The sequence below is a fragment of the Lathyrus oleraceus genome, chromosome 7 (genome assembly GCF_024323335.1).
Source record: "Lathyrus oleraceus cultivar Zhongwan6 chromosome 7, CAAS_Psat_ZW6_1.0, whole genome shotgun sequence".
NCBI classification, from domain to species: domain Eukaryota; kingdom Viridiplantae; phylum Streptophyta; class Magnoliopsida; order Fabales; family Fabaceae; genus Lathyrus; species Lathyrus oleraceus.
Window position 1 is genome coordinate 194,845,176 of NC_066585.1, and position 17,695 is coordinate 194,862,870.

A 17,695-nucleotide genomic window follows, 5' to 3' on the forward strand; every position below is an offset into this window, starting at 1 on the left:
TTGAAAAATGAAAAAGAAGAAAAATTTGATGCGTATTTGATTTAAATCTAATTTGAAAGTATATTTTTGTAAATTATTACGGAGATACATATCCATATTATTTTTTGACAAAATTATAATGTAACTCACTTACAAATAAATGAAATACAAAATGAGATGGTTCAAAAATGCATCTTAGAATTCTAGAGATATTTTTTATTTTTCTTGAAAAGTAATGCCCAAAAAATTATAGTAGGAGTGTGTTGCTAGTATATGTTTTTGGCCATTTATAAAAAATTGATACATGTTTGACCAAAATAAAATAAACACAGTAATATCACGCACCTTGCACACCTGATCATTCCTCCCTCAAACCACTGAGCTCTCTTTGTGCGCTCCTTCTGATTCTCAGACCTCCGTTTACACCATCTTCCTCTTCACCCCATTCATTCAATTGCTCGTCGCCGTTTTCTCCATTGGCGAGTACGTCACGTGCCGGTTATTGATTCGGTATAATCGACAAACTATTATTGGGGTTTCATCTGATTCGTATACGGTAGTATTGTTGGGGTTTCACTGGATTCTCTAGTGAAGCTCTTAGTCAAGTTCCGTTCTTCTTTCTTTTGCTTCATTGTTTAATCTCCAATTGAAGAAAAAAACGATATTGATATTTGGTATCAAAATCAGAATGCCTGAGGTTAGAATCATTGCCAAGAATTTCATGGACATGGTGGCTTCAATGCCTGCCATGAAGCTTGATAAACTCTACGAGAATGGATTCATCTGCGAAGCTATTCTCAGGTAACTGTTTTCATAAGCTCTTCCAAATAGCTTAAAAGTACTTATTTAAGTAGATGAATTCAATCAAATAAGTCAATCCAAATGGTCCTAAATGGGTTAAGTAAATTGTATTTCTTCTTGAGTTGTTATGCATGCTTTATGCTTATGCTTTAACAGATGCATGTCTTAAAATGTTAGGTCACTTCCGCCTCTTGCGAAGAAATATGTCTTACAGCTGCTGCATATTGATGGAGCAGTCTTAGCTAGATTGTTTGCAGAATGGGTGTTGCCAGATGGACTTTCAAAGCACAAAGTTGCCATTGATAGATTGGTTCAATTGAGACTTTTCGTTGAAGCTCTTGATAGGTACTTGAGATTATTTAGTCTCTCTTGAAAATTTTAATTTTCTGTATCTTGTATGAAAATGAAAAACTAGACAATTGTGTTTCTGAAATGATTCAAACTGATTCATTTTGTTTCAAATGACAATTGGATAAATGCTAGCCTAAACTATGTAGTTTGGACACATGTTCTGCACCGCCTTGTAATGTGTTGAAGGGCCTTTTTGTGATAAAGCCTTGCTTTATTTTCACACACTCACTCACATGTTGTAGTTCAATGGAAATTTTTAGTTTTTCTCTATATGTGCTAAATCTCTTAACACAATTGCAGGTGGCCTTTTTTTCTTTCTTTTCTTTTGTTTCTTTTATGACACTTATCTGTGTTACTTTGTAGAGTTATCAATCACCATTATAGAATATTTCATATCGATTGCATAGTCTGTTATTGATTTTCCTTAAAATAGGAACAGGGTTTCATGTCACAATTTGGTTCCTTTTTTATAAAAATCTTGACCATGTATATTATTCTCCACATTTCTGCGTGTCTTTGTTTCAAGTTTTTAGAGCACTGAAACATCATCAATATCACTTTGTATCCTTATTTTATCCCAGTTTAGTAATTTTTTTTCCCTCTAGCAGGAAGAACGAAAAAACTTACAAACTTAATTCAACATATCAGAGAAGTCTCCAGCAACTTTTAGTACATGGGTGAGTAGTACATCTTTTTGTCTTCTTTTTCCCTTCTTTTCATTGTAATAGTTATCCTATCTTGTTCCCTGGTTGTTATGAAGGTACACAAAATTGTTAATATGAGTGGTCAGAAAACCCTTCCATGTCATGTATTATAAGTTAACAAACCTATATAGATTATAGGAGGTTGCTTCATGAAATTATAGGACCAAAATGTTATTCCTCAATTCAAAATTCATTATAAAAAAGGGCTACAATAATGTGGTTATTAAAATGTAGACTGCTGTCGTACAACAGCAATATTTGCTTTAGCTGGTAACTTGTCCTTGTTATTAAATATGGCAGCGGAACTTTGCCGAGGGAATCGATGCCTTCTAATATTACTGTGAGGCTCCCGACCTTAGAGGATCTTGAGACTTATGCTCTGGAACAATGGGAGGTGCAGTGTCTTATCTCATAATTCTATTTTCTGTTTAATCTGTACATCATAAATCAATTATATTCCTAATATTATTTGTTATATAAATCGCTTTAATTATTTGACTTAATTAATCTGCAACATGTTGTTGTTTAAATTTTGACTAAAATGAAGTCTAAACTCTCCAGTGGCTTTGTTTTGTGGTGAACTAGTGTTTCTTGTTGCAACTTATAAGCCCAAGTCATGCTGACAAGACCTTAAATATAAGCTCTTCTTTGATGAAAGTTTTCCAGCGGCGTCTCCTGAGTCAGAGGTTCTGTTTACTTGGCAGTGTCACTTCTCATTTGTAACAGCTGTTTTCACTATGTTCATATGTGTGGGTCTTGTAACTGTATCTCATATTTGATGTCATTTTTTATGTACCAATGCAGAGACAGAGAAGCTCCAAAATTAACTGAAAGTGGTTTCCAGTTTTTGGTATGCATCAAATGATATATAAGGCACATGAACTCATTGTAATGCATTCTTGTAAACATAGAATAATGTTTGTTATAACTACAGCTTATGGATACAAATGCACAGCTTTGGTACATCATCAGAGAATATATATCTAATTCTGAGGTAGCTCTAAAAGTTATCTATCTATATGTACATGTTTTTGCTATTTGATTCCTACACGCTCTTCATCATCTACTTTTGGTGCAGGAAAGAGGTGTTGATGCAGGTGACTTGATCTCATTCATGCTTGAGCTTAGTTTTCATGTAATTGGGGAGGTAAGACGTTCTTATACCTTGCAGCGAATCTGTTGCACGTGAAACTATTATATTCTACATTGTCATTACTTCTTCAACTTTTGTTCTGGTCTGACTTTTGTTGTCTTATTTCCCTTTTGTAACTGCAAATTAATGCGCCTTTGACACTTGATCTTTTTCAATGATTAGGCATACAATATAAACACATTGACTGATTTCCAGAGGAACATAATTAAGGACCTAGCAGACCTTGGGCTGGTCAAACTTCAACAGGTTATAATGTTTGCGTGCTTATATTTGTACGTAGATAATGAATGAGATACATGATGATGTAACTCTGTATTTATTCATCATTATTTATCTCCCTATTGATTTTTTTTTTACAACTTTATAGGGCAGAAAAGAAAGTTGGTTTATACCAACGAAATTGGCAACAAATCTTTCAGTGAGCTTTACCGAATCATCATCAAGAAAGGAGGTCTCTTCTTCATTTAAGAGTGGATTTATTTTAATAGAAATTTTAAGCGTGGCCTTATTTATGCATGTGATTTTGTTTAGGGAAACTCCTTAGACATGCCGAGTGGAGGCTATGTAGTGAATTTTTGTTTGACCTGCACTTTTCCTTCTGTGCCTTGTTCAGTGTCTTATTGATGTCCTTATATTCTTCTTTCCTTTTAATAAAATTGATTATGTTATCAAAACGAAAAAGGAAACTCTGAACACATTCAAATGTTGCTTTATAATTTTGTTCATGTGTATACATATGGATTTTATTAATTATTATTTACATGAAATTTTTGGGGTGGGTGGGGGTGCGTGTGGCCGACTCTCTATACTTCAGACTGATGATCTCATAACATGTCAGTCTTTCATCGGTTGGCTTTAGTGCATTTGTTCTAATCTATTAGTCATTATAACAATAAATATATATTTTTCTAAAGGAAAATGTAAAGAGTTGTGAATATAAAATGTCATTCTATTTATTTTTTTCAGGGATTTGTTGTTGTGGAAACAAATTTTAGAGTTTATGCTTATTCGACTTCAAAATTACATTGTGAGATATTGCGGCTATTCTCAAGGTTTGCTTCCGAAAACTTTCTGCAATGCTGTATTCTATTTTCATCAAATTCCCTTTGGGTTTTGGCACTTGTGAACATTGAAATTGCATGTTTTTTTTCACGGAACGCATTGTTTTATTATCCTTGATTTATCTTAGACTATTTTTAAATGGTATGTATTAAACCATTAGTTCATCAATAAAGCTTTAAATGACCTATTTCACCAAAATATTATTGTTTGGTCTTAGTACAGCAAGTGTTTCTTTCATCCATTTAAAAATATCTAATAGTGAATAGTTGCAATGTATCCAGGGTAGAGTATCAGCTTCCAAATCTTATTGTTGGAGCTATTACAAAAGAAACTTTGTATAACGCTTTTGACAATGGCATTACAGCAGACCAGGTAAATATTAGAAATTATATTGTAGATAGGTGTAGTCTCAACATTGTTTTTACCATTTGACTTTTGTAAAGGAAAGTATTAACAAGTATTCTCCTGAAGGAGTATAGTGAGCTATTCAATTTGAGACCAGATATATGGTGACCAACTTCAATCCTTCACTGATAAATGAATAGATTTGTATTAGTTATTAATGTTTTTTAGCATTGCATCTTTCCAGAGCCACGATATGATAGTATCTATGTCTAGATTTCTACCTTAGGTTATCAGTTTTGCAACAAAGAAACTTAGAAATTCTACTTGAACTTGCTTTGCTTTTATTTAAATATTAAGAAAAAGCTGTTTGTGTGAGTTGGCTTTTAAGCTACTTAGTCCAGACTGTGTCTTACACATCAACTGTGTGCATAAATGTTGCAGATAGTCAGTTTCCTTCGGCAGAATGCCCATCCTCGTGTTGCACAGAGGATACCAGCTGTGCCGGACAATGTCACAGATCAGGTTTTGAGTCTTAATAGTTTACCTGTCTAGTTTCTTTATTTTCATTTTCTGATTCGTAGCATTTTGACGGTGACAGATTAGGCTGTGGGAATCAGATATAAACAGAGTTGAGATGACAGAAGCATATTATTATGACGAGTTCCCATCCAGGGTAAGCAGCTTTGATGCTTTGAGTTCATGTTGTAGTGATCCCCTGTTATGTCTTTTTTCATTCTTTATGTCATTTGTATGGCAGGATGTATTTGAAGGTGCGTGTGACTGTGCCAGAGAATGGAATGGTTTATTATGGGAAGATTCAAAGAAGATGCATTTGGTGGTTAAGTCTGAGGTTCATTCTTACGTGCGGGATTTTTTACGCCGCCAAAAGTAGTTAGAAAGCCACACAATCTGATGCATCTTATGGTTGGGTCAATATGGAAGGGAAACTACAGGAAGCAATGTGGTCACACAGTTGGACAATCATTCTTTTTCTCTTTCCATGTTTCATATATGTTGTTCCCCTTAGAAAAGAGTTTTATTGTTGCTGTGAAACTTTTCATATTTTAATATAGAACTACATAATTAAAAGAAGTTTATAGTTTTGTGGTCAAGGTATTACAGAGCTTAACTTTTTTTCCAAATTATTTAATTAAATATACATAACATTAAGATTGTGGATTTGCTTGCTCCTTAGAATTTTAAGTTAAGTATGGTAAATGACATGTCACTCGTCAAAAGACATGTACTATGCCATTAAGATCAAGTATACTGTGTATAGCTGAAAAGCATCAAAATAAAAATTAGTGTGAAATGGGGAAAAAAATTTGTTTCAAACAAACTGTGCTATCAGTCATAATGATTTATAAAAGCGTTGATTGGATAGATCATCAAAATCTAGGTCAATTCTAATAAAATTCATGGCTTCCAGTTACAATCTAATCCAACTACAAAACTTTCCAATACGTTGCTTTCTCAAGCCAAAAAAGAATTACTAAGGCATAAATCATGCTATTGCAATGTTGCCTACAAAATGGACATTAATCATGCTGATAAAAAGCATAAACTAAGATAAAAAGAAAACATAAATTCCTGCAAATGTATGATGGCAAATAAAGAATAATTAGGTGTCTCATTTTCACTTTTAATTGTAAAACTATCACTTATTTTCAGTACATTTCATAATTGTCCAAAATTTGAAAAAAAAGAAAATAAGTGATATATTTATAATTAAATGTAAAAACATAAAATATTTTCTTCAGGACACATTCTTAGTTCCTAGTAAGCTTAGGTTGTCTTGAACTATGCAGAAGTATCTGGCATATCAGGCGGGTGGATGTGATCTACAGGTTTTCGCTTCGGCTTCTGAACAGACTGAGGCTCAGGCTTCATTGGCCTGTTGGGACTGACTTTATCAGCCTCATCTGGTTTAACTTCAAACTGCAATATGCAAACGTGTATAATCAGTTAGTTACACAAGAAAGTTTCAATATTTCATTGTTATGTAGATTTCTATAAACATAAATAAAAATACTTGAGTAAATAGTCACATGACATTCATATATGCATGCAAAGAAGTTTCAATAAGCAGAAGTAAATAATCACAATCATTATATGGTTCCTTTCATTTCCCTTTTTAAATAAATATGTAGACTTTTGAATCAAACACAGTAGTTCAAAAAGCATAATTTCATCCTGTCTTTCTAATAGTCCTTTCTTAGAACCTCATCCGATTCAAAGCGCTTTTGTGAGTGTGCGTGTGTATATGTTTTTTTGGGGTAGTACGCGTATGACATGTTAACTAAAATTATTAGTACGAAACCAAACTTACCTTGTAACCGCAGCCAGATACACAAGCATGGAAACATTCCTGCATAGGAACGAAGGAAATCATCATTAATTTGCAGACATCCCTAAAATAACTAATCTTTTAGTATTAAAAGTTACAAGCATGTTATAATTAATTCGCTTCTGGGCCATGCCTTCCGAAAATCATCTCAATTTCAGAGCAAAAAACAAAATTTCAGTTGCTGGTTAGATAACTAGTTCCATAATCCTGAAAAAACAGTACAAATAATCAAATGTAACAGTAATGTAGGCGTGAGAAGAAAATACCTCTGAATAACTGGCAGATCCAGGAGAACGATCAATATAAGCACTCCATTTTTGGTCCTTTAGTACAGGATCTTTGTAGCATAGTTGATTACAGTCCTCCAAACCTGGTTAAACATTACTTAGTACTTATCATTTGTAAATCATAATCAACTTTTGTAAACATCATACGTTTTCCTTTCTTTTTCACAGAATTTGCCAAGAAAACTAATACAAATCTAGTGCTTTAGAGGTGCTGATTCTCCAAGTATGAGGTAAACGTTAACAAACTGGCTAGAACCCATATTGGTTATTTCTTGCACATGGAACTTTTCAAGTGAAAGAAATATATTTTTCGTGCTCACAGAAATATCCTAATAAGTTTATAAACATTTATGGAGAAGTTTAACGAGATAGACGCTAAAAAACTCTATGTGATGGTGGATTTCAACTGACAGAAGCAGTTATTGTCTGCAAATGCTTAGCAAAGTCTATCCAAACTCGCTCTCGCTAGCCATCAAAGGCAGATGCATCATTCTATTGTGCTTCAATAACAAAAACTAACCTAACCTAGCCAATGGAGGGACTAATAAGCAAGAGTTTATCCTTCAACTAATGCTATAAAATGAAAACTGTTGCAACCAGCCAAAAATCCGCCAATGCGGCTTGTAACCTACGGAAAAGCTGGCATAGAATCCACCATGCCATAATGCCATGACAGAAATTCAACAAACATACCATTAAATTTCTAATTTGCCAGAGTGGTTTGCCAATTAAACAATTGGAATCACCATAGCACGGACACAACGCGTGTGATTACTTTCAATTTAGTCATTATTTTCAAATTATTACCGGTTTCCACGTGTCAGTATCAGTGTCAATGTCGGTTTCCACGTGTCAGTGTCATTGTCAATGTCCGGTGGCTTCCAATAATTAATTAGATTTTCCTTTTAATGCAGTAAAATAGTGTGTTTAACTAGAATTATCAAATAAAAATAGAGTAAAAATAGTTGCAGAGTCATTAATGAATGTTTCAACAGACAGAACAATAAATCATGAGAAAGTAAAAATTGAAATCATTGATGAGTAAAATAAAAGAAGGAAATCTTACATTCCTCCCATGTGTCTCCATCTGAATCACATCCTTTTTTGCAGAAAACTCGCCCTAGAGTTAAACAACAAGTAGAGGATTCGTGAGGAAGATTGAAAATTAGAGATATGAGAAAAGAAGAATAGAGAAAGAAAATACATGGAAGTTTGGTGAGGGCTGCGTATTTATTGGTGCATTGTTTTCCGCATGGAGACGCCCATTGCTGCGGTATCATTTTTCTTCTCTCTATTCTCAAAACAAAAACTATGGAAGGAGAAGAAACCGAAGAGAACCGTTCATGTAGAGAATGTAACTAAACAGGGGTACTTTCGTCACTCCACTGCCTATATATATATAGTACACCGGTTTGTTCCTATGTTTTTGACCACCGTGTGTGTTATGTTCACGTACAAAACGACTCAATCTAAAAAAATGTGCGTTTGTTACGGTTTTTTTTTTTATTTAAAAAAACTACTTTTATTTGTTATATTGTTTAAGATTTTTTTCAATTATTTTTTGAAATAACATTTTCTAACATTTAAAAGAAAATTTAATTATAATTTTTGTTTTTGAAGATATTTTTAGTTTTTACTTTGGTTCTTTAAATTTTTTAATTTTTATTTGGTTTTTTTAAGTGCACACTTCAATTCTTTAAGTATTTTTTTGTCCCTTAAACTATAATATTACGAGGATTTCTTAATGCATCTCATATGTTTTTTATGTACCATGCGAAATTTTAAAAATATTTTCAGTTTTCGGAGATGTATCTTCGGACGTACCAAAAGGTCAATTAACGTTAAAATATTCTGGAGATGCATCTCCGAAATATTTTGAAGGCTAAGTTACGTCAGACTCTTCTCCTTCCTCATTTCACATTTTACTCAACTCAACATTAACCTCTCTCAATTTCATCTCTATAGCAAGTCAAATTTCATTCAAAAAGACTCAAGGGAACATCAATTTTCATCTGTAACGTCATTCAACTTCAACAAAAACATAAATTTCTTAAGTTTTTTGAGTTTTGATAAATGTTTGAGTTTTGGTGTAAATGAGTAAAAATCAATGATTTTAGTTAGAAATGAGTAGAAATCACATTTAAGATAGGAATTGATGATCAAAACAACTTTTTTTTAGCTTGCATGTGGTACATTACGCCTTCTGAGTTGCAGAAAATTCCATAGATGCATCTTCGGAATTTTTTAGCGTTTAATTTTCTGTAGGAAATTCCGGAGATGTATCTCCGAAATTTTCAACGTTTTAGTTTCCTCTAGATTCCGGAGATGCATCTCTCGAATTTCCTGCAGTATTTTTTTATTATGTATTTTTTGTACATGTGTGTTGTTTGTCTGTACTAATGGGCTGTCTTATTTTAACTTACAAGTATAATGACTGATAGACATGATAGACTGAGGCATGGTAGGGTTGCTCAACACACATTCGTTCGGCGGGAGAAGAGTTAGCAGGTTCTAGAGGCTCCTGGTCCCTCTGGTCAAGCAGAACCATCTACTTCTGAGGCTCATACTTGTCCTCATGCCACTTCATCTTCTTCTTTTCGTAGGTGACGTGATTCACCATCTGACGGATCACTCCCTTCATCCTCCCGCAGGTGTCAGGTTTCACCAGTGCCACCTTCTACCAATGATGTTGCTGATTCAGTCCCACCTCCTACTGACGATGCTGCTGATCTAGTCTCGCCTCCTATCCCACCTCCTCCTGATGGTGTTGCTAGTCCAATTCCAACTCTAGAGGGTGAGGTTGTTGCAGATGCTGACAGCGTGACACTACTGACGATAATAATTATTGGTCATTGAATGTTTTTTTTGTCATTTTCATTTCATCTTTGCAAAACCATTATTGAAGATTCGTGTGTTCCAAAATTTTCATTTCAGGCTTGGATCCTCCAACATTTCCCATGCATTTCTGGTTGGGTGAGTGTGCCTGACTACATTGAGGATATGCCACGTGCTACTTCTTTTATCCCGCTCAGAGGGAACCAGGTGACCGAGCCTTTCAAAGTCTATCTTGATCATTTGGTTGCTGAGGACATGTACTTCAATAACTATGTTGATCACCGTCAGATGTGGCCATTTGACGAGATAGTGTTATACTCTGGATGATTAGTCTGCATATTGCATCTCACTGCTCCTCATCTGCCTGAACGCATCATGCGGAAGTTCGGCTACACTCAGACCATTCTCATACACCATGTTGTGTCTGCATCTCCTGCCTTGACACATAGACAGATAGAGGACATGTTTGATGATTATAAGAGTCATCTGGTACCGGAGGAGACACATGCTACCATAGTTAAGAGCGACTAGAGCTACGTCGAAGGGTACATCGGATAGTTCTTCAAGATGTCACGTCCGTACATGATGCATGCTGCTCTAAGAGATCTGTCGAGACCAGCTCATCAGGAGATACTAGAGGAGGAGTAGGCATATCTAGATCATATTGAGGATGTCTTGCCTAAGTGTCTTCGCATAGTAGAGATTGTGCGGACAGACATTGACAGAGGTATCTTCCTTGATGGGTCTGATGTGAGACAGGTCCTAAATGCCATCATGGCGGAGGTACATGCGACATTGTTGCACCAGAGACAGCGCTGGAGGACATAAGGGTTGATGACCGAGGAGGTAGACAAGGCAAATGAGGTAGATGAGAGGTTGTCAGACACACACATTAGTCTCTTATTATATAGTTGTAATACTATGGTCTGTATTTTATTTTGACGGTCTTACTACTTTATTGATCTCGATTGTACAATATTTTCGAAATTTATTGATATTTTATTTTTGCATGGCATTTTTTGTCTATCTGAAATTATGTACGTATTTTTTCTTCTTCTTTCAAATGTACGGTATAATCTAAATCTTCATCTAAACACAGATAAACAACATATAACATGAAATACTTGTTCTGATACGTTTCAGAGATGTATCTCCACAATATTCATGGAGATGCATCTCTAGGACATTCCAATTGTAAATGGCTTCTAAGTGGGATGTATTGAATGTTTTAAATTGTTCTCGAGATGAATCTTCGGAATATTTCAATGTTTATTCGGAAGTTGATGCGTTCGGACACGCATCTCTGAAAAGTATGGGCATTTAAATAATTTTGCGTGATGGCTAAGAAGTATTAAACGTGCATTAAGAAATCCTCTAACATTAAATATTTTGGTCTTTGAAGTTACAAACATCATGTTTTTTTGTCGTTTAATTTACAAATGTGATCCACTTTCATTTTTATTATTATTTTTTAATGTTTATAATTTAACTGATTAAAGTTACTTAAGTTAGCATAATGGGATGAAATGGTTCAAGCAATAATTCAAGGAGGTTCGCCTTTGGCACCATTCGATGGTTGATGACGATATAGTCACGTGGATCCTATGATATGACATTCCATGCCAAGTTTGGAATCCGAATTTCTTTGAAATTCTTATAGCTTCGTTGAGAGATTTACTATGCGATGACTCTATTGTTAATGTTTGATACCTTACATGAATAATCTCATCACTATAGTTCCACAATGAATTAACAAAACCGCTGTAGTTAATTCCTTGCGATATATCTCACTAATCACTACTCAGAGTTTCTTATCCCTAGTCCACTAGCGTAAGCAGGACTAGGCGATGCAACATAGTGTTTATTCACTAGCCACTACTTGAGGTTTCCTATTCCTAGTTAACTAGTGTAAGCATGACAATTGCCCTAGGTCTAACACATAGACTAATGGTCAGTATTCCCGATGTGCCCAAAATCAATTTAAAAGAGTATCTCACATAAAAAGCATTACAAATAAGAAACAATTAAATAGAATTATAGATTAAAGCATTCATGCAATGTCAAATCAACATATTACCCGACTATTAAAATAGGTTCATCAAAATACAACCTAACCTAGAGGAGTTTAGCTACTCATTGTAACATCTCAAAATTTGCCCTCCTCTTCTTTAAAAAAAAAAAAAAAAAAAAAAAAAAAAATTTTGCAGGCTATGAGTCGACCATAAGGGTCAGCGCATAGACCTCGGGTCGACGCATAGCAGGCTATGAGTCGACGCATAGCAGGCTATGAGTCGACCGCTCGCGCGAAAACTCAGTTTTCTGGGTATTTTCCACTGTGTGAAGCTGTTTTTTGGTTGTTAAGTTACTTATTTTCCAAATTTTGTTCACACAACTCATTTTTCACTAATTTCACTTCATTTTGCTAATTGTGATTAAGGAGTGGATTAGGATGTGATATATAACCTTAACTGTAACAGAAATTGCTAATGACATTTTCACAATTTCAGATCTAACAAACTTTCCCTCCAAAACCTCTCAAATTCTCCAAACTTCATCTCATTTTTTTCACCATTTCTCCAAGAAATCTTCATCAAACTTGTTCATTCTTGCTGGATCCATGCTCTACATGTAATTGTGAGTAACTGTTTTGCAAAATTCGTAGCCAAATCTTCAAGAATTGCAACTGTTGGAAGCTTGCTCATCAATGGAGTTTTGAAGATTCTTGCAATTGGTGCTGTTTCGAGCTAGCCTAATCACTTCAATCATCTTCCTCATCAATAATCTTGATCTGTTTCACCTTCTTACACGTGGAAACAAGCTGATTCTCATCTGCTTCATTCATAAGGTGAATTTTTGATTTCCTCCATTGATCAAATTGTTAGGTGGCTTTTGTAGATCTTTCAATGTGGATCATCATGCAACTTGTGGTTTTGGATTTGGTTGAGTGTAGAGAGAGATATCTTGACTTGAACATTTGATGTAGAAACTTCTTTCGCTCGATCCGGTTGATAGGTTTAGAATTAGGAGAAACTGAATCCATATCCATGATGTACGTGTTTAGACGGTGATTTTGATGTATAGCATGATTATTTTGGTGAAGAAATGTTCATCGTGATTTTCTGGATTTTCTGGAATGGTTCTTGTTCAAGAACGCGTTCAATAGTGTGTTTGATCCAAAATTTCCTTGCCTGAGTTTGAATTTGTGTTTGGCGCCATCTCCAGCCAATGAGAACGCGCCATGCAGTTTAATGAAACTGCAGCGTTTTGGCTTGGCGCAGGAATATTACAGAAATGCCACTGGTTCATATTATTTGTATTATTTCATTTCTTTTTCTTTTGGTTATTTCATTTTTGTTACAAGAACTTCCAAAATTCATATCTCACTCATTTTTCATCCAAATTGAGTGAGACTTTTTTCACCATTTTCATGATGATGTGTAGAATTTAATGGCTATTTCTGTGGATTTTTTTGCACGTGTAGAAAATTAATTGGCTTAGGGATTGATTTAATGTGTTCATTTTTGACATGTTCTACCATTTTCAATGTGAAATACTCATACATTTAAATAAATTCCTGAAATTTTTTGTGGTGATTCTAGACATGTTTCTGGTGATTTACATATAAAGTTTGTGAATTTTGGATACCTGTGGAGTGAGATATGATTTTTTGAACTTAGGTGTGACAATTTATGTCACACCTAACTAGGGCAACTTCATGAAATTATTTGCCTAGCCTATGCTTGTTGAAATGAGTTGAAACTTTGCATGGATGTTTATGGATATGTTGAGATGCTATGTGAATTTTTCTGGATCTTTATATGGCATTTTCAATTTGATTGATATTTTTCATCTCTGTTGGTCAATTATGCAAGTTCATATGACACATGTTTGTAAATTTAATGTGAAATCCTCATATGGTTTTAGATGAACATGAAATTTGGTATGCTGATTGTAGACACATTATAGGACATCATGCTTTTGGTCCCATTCATTTCTTAATTGATTTCACTGATTTATGAATTTTTGAAGTGAATGCTTGTGTTGATGCTATGGTTTGGCTTGAATAATTGTGTCTGGATTTCTTGATTTTTATTGGCCTAGTTCCTTTTGTCCAATTGAGCTGAAAATTGACATGCTATACCTTGAATATGTCCTGTTTAGGTGTGAATTATTTGAGGATTTTTGGAATTGATTTGGTATGCTTTTGAGTGAGGTTATTCTGTTTGGACTTTTGATGTTGCATTTGACCTAGTTTGACTTGTTTTGGTCATGAAATGAATATGGTGAATGATATAAGCATGGGACCAATTGAATTTGCTTTCTATTTGCATTAATTTGGTTTTGGTTGAGAATTGTTTGCTGTTTAGAATTTTTTCTCCCTTTTGGACCCTAGGCTTGGCCTAGTGGTCCAGTTTCTCACATTTGGTTTGACTTTTCAGGATGAAATGCACAAAGCTTAAGGAGAATGATTCAAGTCAATAAAATTGAATTTGTTTGATGTGGAGAACTAACATAACTTTGTTTTGTAGGTTGTGAAGCTTGAGCTTGAGCTTGTAGCTTGCATTTATGTGCTTGTGTTATCTGTATAGTCTGACTAATTAACATTTGCTGTTTATTGTTGTCTGTCTGAGTACTGATGATACTTGATTGATTTCAGGTACATTTAGTCGCTTACAGTTCTTTAAGAACTTGCTTGCTGCTGCTTGGTTTTTAAACCACTTGAGGTAGGACTTCTATTCTTCATGTAGTCTGGAGACCCGGCCTGTTATTTGGCCGGGCAAACTGTCTGAAGTCCTCCTTAAGAGGCGATGTTTGTGATTGTTTACATTTGTGCCTAAGCAGGTGAAGTCCTCTATGAGGCAATTGGTGGATCAAAGGGATATGCAATCTATCCCCCACTATTCTGTGAGTCGTCCCTCTGCTCACACGGCTGTGTGTTGATGCATTGGGACACAAACCCAAGATCTCGTGCTGTTGCACAATCGAGTCAGAGTCTTTGAGCGTAGAAGGGTCCCTCCATTCTGGACCCACGCTCCTTTGTCTGAAGCTCTCCCTGGTTAGGGATAAGAGCTGTGAGGTCTCATCCTCACTTCACCTTTCATCTGCTTCACCTTAGCCTCGTAATGGCAAGGTTAAGAGCGAATACTACCCGTGTACAGATGACTTGCTTCGGCAGTCAAACCCATTGTGTGAGCCTCACTTGATTGGTTATAGTGTGTGCTATGTGAATATTTGTTTGAAATGCTTGTTTTATTTTGATTGATGCCTGTATGCTTGTATGCTTGCTTTCTTCCTGGATAGGATTAGCTTGCATTTGTGCAAGTAGGTAGAAACCTGAACGTAGGGTAACGATGCATGACAACACTAGGCTCGAGTCCAGCTCCCTGGTAGTGTGTCTTCCCTCGGTTTCTGGCTAGTTTTTCTTTCCCTAACTACATCGCCCCGATCCTCGTTCCAGACGAGGTATGTAGGCAGGAGACCGTGCGAGGTCTCTCCGGGCACCCTTTTCTTTTCTTGCGTGTGTTTTGTTTGGCAGCTATCAGGCTCGAGTTCCCGACTCCCTGTTAGTCTGTGTGTGCCGTTTCTTCTGACGTCTCAGCGTCTCTTCTGGATTGCTTGATGACTTGTAGGCTCGAGTTCCCGACTCCCTACTAGTTTGCATGTTCTTCCTTTTTTCCCTTGAGGGGGAACTACATCGCCCTGATCCTCGTTCCAGACGAGGTATGTAGGCAGGAGGTCGTGCGAGACCTCTCCGGGCACTTTTTTTCTTTTTGTGTGTGTTTACTTGTTATCTGATTGTATTTGTTTGGTTCGGATGCCGACGTAAGTCCAGTGATTGGCGGTCGGGCTCCCCGTTTGCCTTCTGTTGTGTGTTTGGTTCGGATGCTGACGTAATTCCATCAAGTGGTAGTCGGGCTCCATGTTTGCTATCTGTTGGTGTGTTTTGTGTTGTTTGGCGTGCGTAAGCCGAACTACGGCAGCTCTGATTCTCGTTCCAGACGAGATACGTAGGCATAGGATGCGATGTCCTATCGAGCTCTCTTCCCCTTAACCCCACCTGCGTTCCTTGTGTGTGTGTGTGATGTTTTAGCAACCTTTTCTTTCTTAGAGCGTGGATCCCGTCGAGTACGACGGACGTGAGGGGTGCTAATACCTTCCCCTTGCGTAACCGACTCCCTTACCCTTTCTCTTTGGTCGCAAGACCATCTCCTTTCCAGGTTTCTCTGAGCGTTTCCTTTCCCTATTTTGGGATAAATAACGCGCAGTGGCAGCTCTGTGTTGTGTTTTTATTTGAGTCCCGCCGGTTGTTTTTTCGCGGATGCGACACTCATAATTCAAAATACAATACCAAAAACAATTGAGGAGAATTGCATATCAGATCCCTTGAAGGATTGACCTCTAATGGCTCCAAATGCTCTCAAAAACCACTTTTGATGCTGCAAAATCATACTCTATATGCCAAAATTTGTAACCCTTGAGAAAGTGCAGAAAATCTTATTTAATAGCCTTCAGAATGGAACAGTACGCATCAGAAAAGCCTAGGATGACCTGCATCACGCGCGTAATACAACCTTTATGTCCCTATTGCACGCGCGATGATGCACGTGATTATTCCAGTGGCTGCACACTTTGCTCCCCTTTTCACCTGATTTTCACTAAGTCCAATTTCTTCATACTTATCTATTTTTTCCTAATTCTTCGGTCTTTCTTTTTCATTTTTGCTCCTCTTTGACTTGTTTTGATATGTTTCTCCGACCAATTTTATACAATGACCCAAACTAGAATTGTTGCTCGTCCTCAAGTAACTTGCCTGTAACTGCACATTTCAACAGAAAACAAGTCGCACAATAACAATTGAACCTCACCATATAATGTTTTTCTTTACACGACCATCGTTATAACTCCCCACTTCTATCCGGCCAATTCAAAAAAAAATCCTCAAACTTTGACGAGTACTAAACTTTGCTCTCATCTCACTTTGACTCACTCAGTGGATAACATCATCTCTCAATCAACATGCAAGATCGGTTATGCTTAGCTTGACCGTTTTCTAATATAACTCATTAGAGAAATCAAAACACACACATTGGAAGACTTTTTAGGTTGTATCTTGGCTTATGTTAGGGTAGGATATTTTGGGAAAAATAGGCTTAAAACTTTGGAGTTAGGTGCCTAGTTCTCCTTCTATTATCAGACCCTTTTGTTCCATCTTGATGGTACTATATATTTTTCTATTGTGGTCCTTATTATGCTTAACATTCTTTTTTTTTAAGAAGTGTCTTTTTCCACTTCTTATTTTTTTCACAATTTTTGAATTTTGACAAATTTTCTCTAGTACCCCTACCCTTACCCCCAAACTTAAAACTCTGGTCACTTCCAAGAGCAACCCCAAACTTAATATTCTTTCTACCACTTAAGAACTTAAATTCTACCTAACTCCAAAGAGAGGGTGGAAAGATAAGATCTTTCAAGTCATATGGCTAAAAATTAAGGCTAAGTCACCGAAAGAAAGGCTAAGCTCAAAGTGGTTAGTAACATATATACCTATTACTACATGATGGTTTAAAAAATCTCAAAGTTATAAATAAACAACTGCCTCAGTGCGTGTTAATCAATCAAGACAAATTTAATCATAAATAGTTCAAACTAGACAAAATAATAATGCATGGATACACTCAATAAGAAAGAATAGTTAATAATGGAATTTATTTGGCTCAAACTTTACTAGTTGAGGTATCTAAAGTTTGAGTGCAATTCCTTTGATTCTTTTCTCATCCTTTTCCTTCAAGTTATAAGTTACTTTCCTGATTATCAAGTTTCTTTCGGATCA

The 17,695-nt window shown here is 35.8% G+C and overlaps 2 protein-coding genes across 3 annotated transcripts; one reads left to right on the plus strand and one right to left on the minus strand.

Annotated features, from left to right (window-relative positions):
- Window positions 1-284: 284 nt before the first annotated feature.
- Window positions 285-5,507, plus strand: LOC127105271 (general transcription and DNA repair factor IIH subunit TFB2). Of its 2 annotated transcripts, none has more exons than XM_051042437.1 (15): window positions 285-780; window positions 958-1,125; window positions 1,737-1,808; window positions 2,136-2,229; window positions 2,421-2,521; window positions 2,640-2,685; window positions 2,770-2,829; window positions 2,914-2,982; window positions 3,151-3,234; window positions 3,356-3,439; window positions 3,955-4,040; window positions 4,332-4,422; window positions 4,837-4,917; window positions 4,994-5,068; window positions 5,153-5,507. In XM_051042437.1, exons 1-15 carry the CDS (start codon window positions 668-670, stop codon window positions 5,285-5,287), a joined length of 1,359 nt encoding a protein of 452 aa, XP_050898394.1. In that variant the 5' UTR covers window positions 285-667; the 3' UTR covers window positions 5,288-5,507. The 2 variants fall into 2 exon arrangements, with proteins under 2 accessions (XP_050898394.1, XP_050898395.1); XM_051042438.1 differs by having other exon boundaries at window positions 286-780; window positions 1,740-1,808.
- Window positions 5,508-6,016: 509 nt separating this feature from the next.
- LOC127101527 (uncharacterized) lies at window positions 6,017-8,419 on the minus strand. Its single transcript, XM_051038968.1, has 5 exons — window positions 8,234-8,419; window positions 8,096-8,149; window positions 7,009-7,112; window positions 6,725-6,763; window positions 6,017-6,333 (listed from the first exon to the last, which is right to left on the minus strand). Exons 1-5 carry the CDS (start codon window positions 8,307-8,309, stop codon window positions 6,196-6,198), a joined length of 411 nt encoding a protein of 136 aa, XP_050894925.1. The 5' UTR covers window positions 8,310-8,419; the 3' UTR covers window positions 6,017-6,195.
- Window positions 8,420-17,695: the final 9,276 nt, after the last annotated feature.

Bases quoted from the DNA above. Each gene is read 5' to 3' on its own strand.
- LOC127105271 (XM_051042437.1), top strand. From the start codon at position 668: ATGCCTGAGGTTAGAATCATTGCCAAGAATTTCATGGACATGGTGGCT. The intron at 2,830-2,913 runs GTAGCTCTAAAA...CTTTTGGTGCAG, and splicing joins AATATATATCTAATTCTGAG to GAAAGAGGTGTTGATGCAGG. The intron at 4,918-4,993 runs GTTTTGAGTCTT...TGACGGTGACAG, and splicing joins CGGACAATGTCACAGATCAG to ATTAGGCTGTGGGAATCAGA.
- LOC127101527 (XM_051038968.1), bottom strand. From the start codon at position 8,309: ATGATACCGCAGCAATGGGCGTCTCCATGCGGAAAACAATGCACCAAT. The intron at 8,150-8,233 runs GTATTTTCTTTC...GTTTAACTCTAG, and splicing joins AGCCCTCACCAAACTTCCAT to GGCGAGTTTTCTGCAAAAAA. The intron at 6,334-6,724 runs GTAAGTTTGGTT...TGCATATTGCAG, and splicing joins TATCTGGCTGCGGTTACAAG to TTTGAAGTTAAACCAGATGA.